General features: G+C 60.7%; 1 protein-coding gene across 1 annotated transcript in view; it reads left to right on the top strand.

Annotated features, from left to right (window-relative positions):
* KCNH2 (potassium voltage-gated channel subfamily H member 2) overlaps positions 1-9,628 on the top strand; it is a 54,652-nt gene extending 45,024 nt beyond the window's left edge. Inside the window, exons 7-15 of the mRNA XM_056857191.1 lie at positions 565-952; positions 1,702-1,901; positions 2,223-2,475; positions 3,706-3,899; positions 4,119-4,218; positions 4,958-5,224; positions 5,966-6,158; positions 7,886-8,075; positions 9,455-9,628. Coding sequence (XP_056713169.1) covers positions 565-952; positions 1,702-1,901; positions 2,223-2,475; positions 3,706-3,899; positions 4,119-4,218; positions 4,958-5,224; positions 5,966-6,158; positions 7,886-8,075; positions 9,455-9,628 — 1,959 coding nt within the window. The remainder of the gene's footprint in view (positions 1-564; positions 953-1,701; positions 1,902-2,222; positions 2,476-3,705; positions 3,900-4,118; positions 4,219-4,957; positions 5,225-5,965; positions 6,159-7,885; positions 8,076-9,454) is intronic.
* The last annotated feature ends 451 nt before the right edge of the window (positions 9,629-10,079 follow it).

The raw sequence follows: 10,079 nt of genomic DNA on the forward strand, positions 1-10,079 counted from the left end.
GGTCCCTTCCGAGAACACTGCGGTAATTGTGCTGAAGGATTGGGTGGGGGGTGGAATGGAGGCCCCTGCGGCAAAGCCCGAGCAGCTCTCTCTCTGGGCCCTCTTGGGTGCCGTGGCCTCCGGGTACCCCTTCCGTCCCTGTGGGGAACGCTGTAAGGCAGGGGTCCCCCACGTGGTACCTGTGGGCATCGTGGCACCTGCCAACATCTTCCCTGGTGCCCACCAAGTGCTTTTAGAAAGTGGGCAGGGCCAGGTGCAGCTTTTTCCCAGCTAGGCTTCTGATTGGCCATTGGAGATTTGATTGACCATGCATATTTTTAAAAACGTGGCTTCGGCAGCAGCTGCCACCACGGCACAAAGACCCTCACTGCGCGACTGTAGGGAAGCAGCGGCAGCCATGTTGTCGCTGGCCCCGCCTCCTGCAGCCGCCATGTTGTGGCTGTGCCCCCACCACGTGGTGTCAGCATTCCAAAGGTGCTGTGAGGCTCATAAAGGCCGGGGGGTGGGGGGGGCCCTGCTGCTGTCAGGCTTTACTTCACGCCCCGCCCGCCCCACTCTCCGCAGACCACCACCCTGATCGGGCTCCTGAAGACGGCACGGCTGCTGAGGCTGGTGCGCGTCGCCCGCAAGCTGGACCGCTACTCGGAGTACGGGGCGGCGGTGCTGTTCCTGCTGATGTGCACCTTTGCCCTGATCGCCCACTGGCTGGCCTGCATCTGGTACGCCATCGGGAACGTGGAGGGGGAGACCATCGGCTGGCTGCACTCGCTGGGCAGCCAGATCGGCAAGCCCTTCAACGACACCAACCCCCACCACGGGCCCTCCATCAAGGACAAGTACGTCACCGCCCTCTACTTCACCTTCAGCAGCCTCACCAGCGTCGGCTTCGGGAACGTCTCCCCCAACACCAACCCGGAAAAGATCTTCTCCATCTGCGTCATGCTCATTGGCTGTGAGTGTGTGTGTGTGGGGGGCGGGGGAATGGGGACTGGGCCTGCCTGGAGGGTTCTCCCCCCACCAGCCCCACACACACCGGAGTGGGCGGGTGCTGCAGAGGGAGGAGAGTCCGTGTCTTTGGACGGAGGCAGAAGTCCCGCATCTGCCCACCAAAGTCCTGCGGCGTGAGGATTTGTGCGTAGAGCTACAGCATGTAGAAGAGCAGTGGTAGATAGCGGTCACAGCGTAGGCAGATGCCGCAGTCCCACAAGAAACTCTTTTTGTGGGAGATGCCAGGAGCTGAGGCCATGACGGTCTCTTCTTGCCCCCGAGTGGGTGGACGTTCTCCTAATCCTTGCCTCGCTTAACCGAAAACCAGCCCTCCTGACAGGAGCAAGCACACCATCTAACCGCGTATGTCCAAGCATGCACTTTTAACTGAGGCCTGACATCCAGTGGGAAGGAGTTCCACTGGTGCGGGCCAGACCTGAAGGATTTTGCTGTGCCCCAATTTTGCCCACGGGTGTTAGCCTCAAGAAGAGCACTTTTGGTGGGTTGAGGCGGGAAATCTTGACAGGACACGGGCAGAACCACTAGCTTGCCCTCTGCACACGCTTGTGCGCCAAGGACTTCCACAGTCCCTGGTGCTGCTGCTGCTGCCGCCCCTGTCTGAGGCCAGGCAGAGTCCTTCCCCATGACCACTCGCTGACCACGGGGGAAGGCGGGATTCTCCCCACATGCTCTTTCCTCCCTCTCTGCTCCCAGCCCTGATGTACGCCAGCATCTTCGGAAACGTCTCGGCCATCATCCAGCGGCTCTACTCGGGGACGGCCCGCTACCACACCCAGATGCTGCGCGTGCGGGAGTTCATCCGCTTCCACCAGATCCCCAACCCACTGCGGCAGCGTTTGGAGGAGTATTTCCAGCACGCCTGGTCCTACACCAACGGCATCGACATGAATGCGGTGAGGAGGATGCCGGCCCCAGAGGCCCCCTCCCGTCGGCAGGCCTGGGTGCCAGTCCCCCCGGGCACTGCCCTAGCTGAGCCGCCCCTCGAATGGGGATGGGCCTTTCTTTGGGGGTCCCTTGGGCTGCATTGGTGGGGCACGGGGGCGGGGGAGGTGTCCTCCTTCTCCCTGGCCATTTGCAGGGAGAGCCTCCCCCCCCAACTGTGCTCCAGAGTAGTTCCTCCCGGTCTGCGGGGCCCCGCTTCTGCTTCGAGCCAAGGTGAGGAGGGCTGCTGAGTCCCCTCCCCGCTCCCTGTTTCCCCCCACACACACACACAGGTGCTGAAGGGCTTCCCGGAGTGCCTGCAAGCCGACATCTGCCTGCACCTCAACCGGACCCTGCTGCAGAACTGCAAGCCCTTCAAGGGGGCCAGCAAGGGCTGCCTGCGGGCCCTGGCCATGAAGTTCAAGACCACCCACGCGCCCCCCGGGGACACGCTGGTCCACGCGGGCGATGTCCTCACCGCCCTCTACTTCATCTCCCGCGGCTCCATCGAGATCCTGCGTGGCGACGTGGTGGTGGCCATCCTGGGTAAGGGCAGGAGAGCGTGTGTGTGTGTGTGGTGGGGTGGGGGGAAGAACCTCCTGGTCTAGCACATGGCTCAGCCCCCCCCCCTTCTTGTAGAGGTTCTAACATGCCCTGTTGCTCAGGCCCCAGCATGGCCTTGGAACTGGTGGGCCCACCTCTCTCTTCCTCTTGCTCTGCTTGTGAGGGTCTTTGACGCGTCTGGCAAAGCTCTTTTGGGGGTGGGATGCTGGGCTGGGCAGAGCTGCCTCCCATTGTCCTGATGGGCCTCCCGTTTCAACGGGACTTTCTCTTGGTCTGTGTGGTTCCCCTGATCTAGATCAGCTCTCGGTGTCTGCCTCAGAACTGCCCCCTGGGGAAGGCCGAGGCCCCTGGAGGCGCCCGCCTTGCCCTCCCTCGGGGGTCACCCCCAGCCCCCCATCCAGACCCTGCCATAGTGCCCTGCCTTGACATTTTTCAAAACCCCACGCTTCAGGCTTCCTCTCCAAGGAAGACAATCTCCTCCACACCACTCCCACGGGTGATTTTAGTGGCCCCCTCCCCTTGGACCCTTCTCCAGCGTCTGGGATGGGGACCAAACTGGGGCTGCCCAGAGGGTTACCTCTCCCGCTAGCTTCACTGGTGGGCTCTGTTTGCCTCCTAGCCCCAAACACCACGCCCACAAAAGCCCTGGGGCTGGAGGCCCACCGCTAGGGCTGCCAACCTCCAGGTACTAGCTGGAGATCTGCTATGACAGCTCATCTCCAGCCGATAGAGATCCTTTCCCCTGGAGAAAATGGCCACTTTGGCCATTGGACTCTATGGCATTGAAGCCCCTCCCCTCCCCAAACCCCACCCTCCTCAGTCTCCACCACAAAATCTCTAGGCATTTCCCAACCCGCAGCAGCCAACCCTGCCCACAGCCCTATGCAAGCAAGCCCCACAGGATGAGCCCTGCTCTTTCCCTACCTTTTAGGAGTCTCAAAGCGGCTTACAATCACCTTTCCTTCCTTCTCCCCACACATAACAGGCACCTTGTGAGGTAGGTGAGGCTGAAAGAGTTCGGAGAGAACTGTGACTGGCCCAAGGTCGCCCAGCAGGCTGCATGTGCAGGAGTGGGGGAACCCGCCCGGTTCTCCAGATTAGAGTCCTCCGCTCTTGACCATTCTGCCACGCTGGTTCAAAAGTGCGTCAGCGCTCAGATGGGGTGTGGTCACCTGGCAATACATTCTGTGGCTTCCTCTCCCCCCGCCCCAGGGAAAAACGACATATTTGGGGAGCCCCTCAACCTGTACGCCCGCCCGGGCAAGTCCAACGCAGATGTGCGAGCGCTGACCTACTGTGATCTGCACAAGATCCACCGGGAAGACTTGCTGGAGGTCCTGGACATGTACCCGGAGTTCTCCGACCACTTCTGGTCCAACCTGGAGATTACCTTCAACCTGCGAGATGTGAGTTTGGTTCACCCGGTGGTCTGGGGACTCCCACCCCCAGTGGCCTGCAGAGCAGCTCAGGGGAAGGAGCGGGGGTCCATGGGCCCTCAGTACCCATAGCTGAACTGGGGGGAGGAAGCCTCTGTAGCTAACCATGTGCCCCTTCCCAGACGCTTGTCCTCCTCCACTCCTGGAGTCTTCAGCCCCCAGATTAATGGACTTCTCTTCTGCTGGCAGACGAACATGATCCCTGGCTCCCCGAGCAGTGAGGAAATAAATGGCGGCTTCAACCGGCTGCGCCGCCGCAAACTCTCCTTCCGCCGCCGCACCGAGAAAGGTGAGGGGGGGCAGTTCCCTGTCCCAGGAGCAGCGCTCCCTGCCTTTCTGCCCCCTTCCATCCACGCCATGCACAGAAGAGGCTGGGCAGCCTCGGTTTGCCTCAGGAAGGCACGGGGGGTGGGGAGGATTAACCCTTCAACTGCCATTCACTCTCAGAATTTGAAACTGGTCTCCTTGAACAGAAAAACACATCTTCTCTCCTTTAAAATGCTGGTGGCAGAGCGGGGGGGGGGGCTGTTTTTGATTAGTGAAACTGAGCAAAGGTGGAAGGCCTGAACATGGCCCTGAGGCATCAGGAGCCAGCAATTTTGCATTGTACAACATCTGTCTTATCTGCTTAAGTCCTGAATTGAACTGGAAATTAAAAACATTGGATGAGTAACATTGGGTGTGTAACCACACTAAACATAGACTGTCAGTTCCTTACCCCCCGCTGCCCCGGTAGATATTCAGTGGACGTGAAGGAGCAGTCTGGCTTCCCCGCTGGCTCCTTGCCCACTGGGCCAGGCCAACCAGCCCTCTCCCTGCCCAACACTCAAGTGCCCAGAGAACGCCTCTTGTGCCGCTCAGGAGCCCTTCCCCCTCCTTCACCTTGTCCAGGGGAGTAACTCCTCACCTCTCCCTTCTGGGGAGTCTTCTGCCCCCAAGATGAGGGGGGAAGGGAGGGTGTTCTGCTTGGGGCCCAGACGTCTGCCCTGGATTCAGCCGTCCCCCCCCCCCGTCTGTCCCCCATGCAGACGAGGCAACTGCAGGAGAGCTGAAAGCCCAGCACAGGGCCCTGCCGGGGGGCCAGAACTGCCAAGGCACCGCCCCCCGTGGCCCGCCCAGGTGGGACCCCTGCCTCAGCAGCTCAGTGGCATCCAGCCCCCGCTCCAGCGACGAGGAGGAGGCCCCCATCGCTGCCTCCAACGCTGCGCAGCTCTCGCCTTCCTGCCCCACGGCGGAAACCCCTTCCCCCACAGCGACGGAGCGCAGAGCCAGTGACACCTGCAACCCTCTTTCAGGTAGGTCCCTCCTCGTAGCTGCGGCCCCTACCTGGAGGGCACAGAGGGCCAGAATCCCGCTCGCCTCCCATCAGGGCTTTAAGGTGGGGAGGAGAACCGCAGCACTGAAAAACCATCCGTCACCTTTCTAGGCCTTCTGCTGGCAAGAGAGGCACGTTGGGTCAAGACACTCAGAAGCCAGAGGAGGGCTATTTTAAATGGTTGACACGCAATATCTAAAATTGTGATAACCGGTTTCTCATACGTCTGATTACCGATAACCCCCGTTTTTTATCTACGTCCTGCTTTTCGTCCTTGTCTGGGTATTCTCTCCCCTCTCCAGCACTTCTCACACCCGGGCCCCAAGGCACCCTCCCGCCCACTGAAGGGAATTAAGCCCTTTCTGGCGGGCCTGGTGCCCTGCAGCTCCCCCCCCCCCGCCCCTCTCCAAGGCTCTCCTGTTCCCAGCTTCTTGAGTGCCAATTGGGGATGTCCATGATTGTAGCTGAGAGGCCGGGATCTTCTGAGCCAAGATTGGCAACTGTTCCCCTATCTTCCTGGCCGCGTCCAGGACCCCTTTTTCAAAGCCCCCCCGTGTGGGGAGGCACGGGATCACCCCCCATGGCCAGGCCTTCCAAGGCCGTGGTTCCAAGGAGGGGCCGATTCCTTCAGACAAAACCTTTCCTGCAGGTGTTACCTCTGGGGCAGAAACAGGGCAGGTGCCCAGCTGGGGGGCTTGACTCCCTCTCCTCCCCCCTGCAGGGGCCTTCTCTGGTGTGTCCAACATCTTCAGCTTCTGGGGCGAAAGCCGAGAGCGCCAGTACCAGGAGCTGCCACGCTGCCCCGTTCCTGCCCACACAACCCTCAATATCCCCCTGGTCAGCAGCTCCGGGGGCCGACGCCATCGCTGTGAGCTGGAGAGCCGCCTGGACCTGCTGCAGAAGCAGCTGAACAGGTACGGGAGGTGGCTGTGGGGGTGGGGGGGTGAGAATGCTTGCTTCGATAGAGTGTCGGTAGTGGTGAAGAGGCAAAGTCTCACCTCACCCCAGCCCATTGACAGCTCTGGTTGGGTCCCGGAGCTTCTCCTTCTGGGCCAGCAGCCACCCCAGGGGGGTCTTTCCCGGCCAGGGGGGACTTGGTGGGCAGTTGGGGTCTGCAGTGGTCTCGTGCGAGCCATGAGTTGGGTGGGGTGAGGCACATGCACAGGTTGAGACGTCGGGCACGGCTGGTGTGGGAGGCAGTGGGAGGCAGGCTGGTGACTGGTGGGCAGCCTTGTCCTGGATTTGTCCTCCGCTCCCCCCGCAGTGGTGGCAGGGGGCCCTGCTCACCCTGGGAAAGAAGGAAGAGGGGGTTGAAAGGAAGAGGTGAAAGGAAGAGGTGGTAGGGGGCTGAGCCAGAGGGTGGAAGGCTGCTCGGGCAGATGAGGAGGGGGAGTGAAGTGTGGGGAGGAGGTCAGAGTTGCCCTTGGAGTAGAAGCCAGCCTACTGTTTGGCCGTTCCTGTTTCTGGATGATTTTGCTGTGAAAAGAAGGTTTTTTGGGATCGCACCCTCAGACACATGGCCCCTGCCAGCGAGCACCGCAAAGCTCCTCTTGATTTTTGCCACCACAGACTGCCACAGCCACCCTGTTGCCTGCGTTGGTCCTGGGCGGTATTTAACTCTTCTGTTTTCTTGGGAACCGCTGGCCCTGATCTGGGTTCATGTTCGTGTTTGGGCTTGCAACCCCCCCCCCCCCAGGAAAGTGTTCACAGAAAGGCCACCCAGAACCCCCCATCCAGAACTCCTGTGGCCTGACGGGAGGGAATTGTGTCTGCGCCTGACCAAGAAGAAGTAAGATTTCTCTGCTCCTCCGCTCTGTCGGGGAGGAGGGTCCCGGCCTGGCGTGAGCAACTGGAGACTGCTGGATGGCTGGGTGACACGGAGGCACGGGAACATCAAGAGAGCCCTGCCGGAGGAGACCGCTGAGGGTCCTCCTCACTCAGCCTCCCTGTTTCACACAGTGGCCAGTTGGTTCCTCTGGCGGGCCAAGAACAGGGCAGAGAGGCCGAGGCCCCTTCCCCTGAGCAGAACCTCAGAAGAGCCCCGCTGGACCAGACCAGTGAGGGTCCGTCTTGTCCAGCATCCTGTCTCACGCAGGGGGCAACCAACAGGGCTTCAGTCCAGCCAGCCATATTTCCAAGCCTTCTGTGCTCACGGCCACCACAACATCCACTAGCAGCGAGTCCCACAATTTAAATACTTTTTGCATAAAGTATTCCCTTTTGTCTGCCCTGAATCTATTTCTCAACAATTTCATTGGGTGTCCCGAAGTTCTAGTATCATGGGAGCAGAAGGAAAAGCTCTCCCCACCCACTTCTTCCACCCCATGCATAATTTTATGCATTTCCCCTATGGGGTAGTAATCTTTTTTTCTAGACTGTAAAGCCCCAGACCAAGCAGCCTTTCCCCACAGAAAAGGTGCTGCAACCCCCTACTCATCTAGGTTGCCCTCTTCTGCACTCTTCCCAACTCTACCGTGTCCTTTTTGAGATGGGGGGTGGGGGACCAGTATTGCACGGAGGTTCCAAAGGAGGCCTCCTCGTAGGTCTGCCGTGGGTGGGGGCGATGCAGGGTTGGCCTAGAGGACTCTGGGCAGCCTCTCTCCCCCCTCCCAGCCCCTTCACCTTGCCTTGTTCCCCACAGGCTGGAAGCCCGCCTGACGGCTGACGTGGGAGCCGTGATGCAGCTGCTGCAGCGGCAAGCGGTCCTGGTGCCACCGGCCTACAGCACCGTCTCGTCTCCACTGCCACCGCTCGGCCCAGAGTCCGCCCCAGGAGCGTGCCCCCTTCCTGCCACCCCCATCCAAGCCCAGGCGCTCTGGCTCCCCGTTCAGGTAAGTCTCCCGCTCCCTGGTGAGGCCTCCCTTTCGCCACACCTCTCCGCCCGGGACCCCCAGCCCAGCAATTCGTTGTGGAAGCGGGACTGCAGCGCGCTTGCGGGGCTCCTTCACTCCGGGGAGCTGCCTTGTTGACTTGGGGGGAGTGCTCAACGTTACTGCCAGGAATCCCATTCTCCCCCCCCCCCCATTTATGAAAAAGGGCAGTCTGGATGCAGTCCCAGGGCTCACCTGAACCCACCGTTCGGAGGGCCTCCGCTTTCTTCCTTCTAAAGCACACAGACTTTTCTCTGGCCCTGGTGGTGGTGGAGGTCCACTTTGCGTCTCCCAAAGGGTTCTGTGTTCAGGGGGCGCCCCTGCGGCTTCTGAAGTGTTACTTCTAAAATCCCAACTTCTGCAATGCTGATTCTATGACCTTAGGCAGTTCATGAGAGGGAGGGCACCTTGGCCATCTTCTGGACATGGAGGAGGGGTCACTGGGGATGTGTGGGGGAGGTAGTTTGGAATTTCCTGCATTGTGTAGGGGGGTTGGACTAGATGACCCTGGTGGTCCCTTCCGACTCTATGATTCTATGCCACAAATTCCATTTTAAGCGTACAGATTGTCCGGGGCGGGGAGGGGGAGTCTGCACAGGCCCTCCGGAAGGTGGCGCCTGTGATAAACTGAGCAGTAGCCTGACAGACAGAAGTTTAGCAGATAAAGCTTTCCCCATCGTGCCAAGGGAGACGTCATCTGCTGAAGTTCTGCCTGTTGGGCTCCAGAGCAGGGGGGGGGCTGCTTCCACATGGGGCTTTTGCTGTCGTCTGGCATTCAGATTGGAACCGGGTGGGTGGGGGTGGGGGCTGCATCCACACGGCAGCAGCACCCGATAACTGTCTCCTGGCCAAGTTCCTGCCTGGTTTGCTTCAGCCTTCGCCCAACATGGTTTGATGTGATTGCAGCCATAGTGGTTGTGCGCAACACAAGGACAGGAAGGGGCGCCAGCCCCTACCCTACCCCTGTGCCACCAGAGAGCTTTTTCAGGCAAATAAATAACAGTGAGGCAGCAATCGCCTTTTTTTTTTTTAAAGGCTTGAAAAGCTCAGAGTGGCTGGGGGGGGGGTAGCCGCAGGAAGGAGGCTGAGCTGAGCCAAGTGAGGGGAAACCCTCATGTGGACACCCCATTGCTGTTGCCAAGGCATTTGCCTCAGCGTTGAGCACCTCCCGGAAGACCCTGGCCGTATGGAAGCAGGGAAGCTCGGCCTGCAAGGCGGCTGCCTGAGATTGTGGGGTCCTCATGGGACCCCTCCAAGTTGTGGTTCAGCAGCCCCCGGGATGAGACTTTTTTCCTTCCTGGCTCCGGTGTGCTGATTTGGTGCCTCCTCTCCCTCCGCAGGTCCCTGGCTTCCCGGCGCCACCGGTGAATCCCGCCCATCCCAGCGACGTGGTGGTGCTGGTGGAGCCGTCCCTGCTGCCGCCTCGCCGCCTTTCGCTCCCGGAACAGCTGGCCCCGGCCTGCCTGGACTCTTCCACGGACTTGCAGAGACACGGCTCGGACCCTGGCAGTTAATGGCGCTCTGGGCGAGGCCCGGTCCAAAGGCCTTTCTGGGGGCTGGAGCTGAACCCCCTGTTGTGGACGGGGGCTGGTGCCGCAAGCCCCAGGGACGCTCCGCGGGTGCCACCTGCCCCGGGCGTGGCAGGAGCAGAGGCGGGCCCACGCCCCCACCGAGTTAGCTGGCCTAACAGGGGCGGGGCTAACCCAGGATGACCCCCTGCTGATTGGCTGGTGGGACTGTCAGTGGACAGACTGGCTGCTTGCAGGAGTCAGGAATAATTCCGAGTAAGGGTTAGGATCCCCCACCCACGACCCCAAACATATCACTCAAGGCTGAGGGGACCATGCAGAGTCGGCCATGGCGGGGGGGCAGGGCAGGTTTGCTCCTCCCCAGGCATCTGAGCTGTTTAGGGTTGCCAGCTCCAGGTTGGGAAATACCTGGAGATTTGGGGGTGGTGCTGAGGAA

Source organism: Euleptes europaea, chromosome 11 (genome assembly GCF_029931775.1).
Source record: "Euleptes europaea isolate rEulEur1 chromosome 11, rEulEur1.hap1, whole genome shotgun sequence".
NCBI lineage: Eukaryota > Metazoa > Chordata > Lepidosauria > Squamata > Sphaerodactylidae > Euleptes > Euleptes europaea.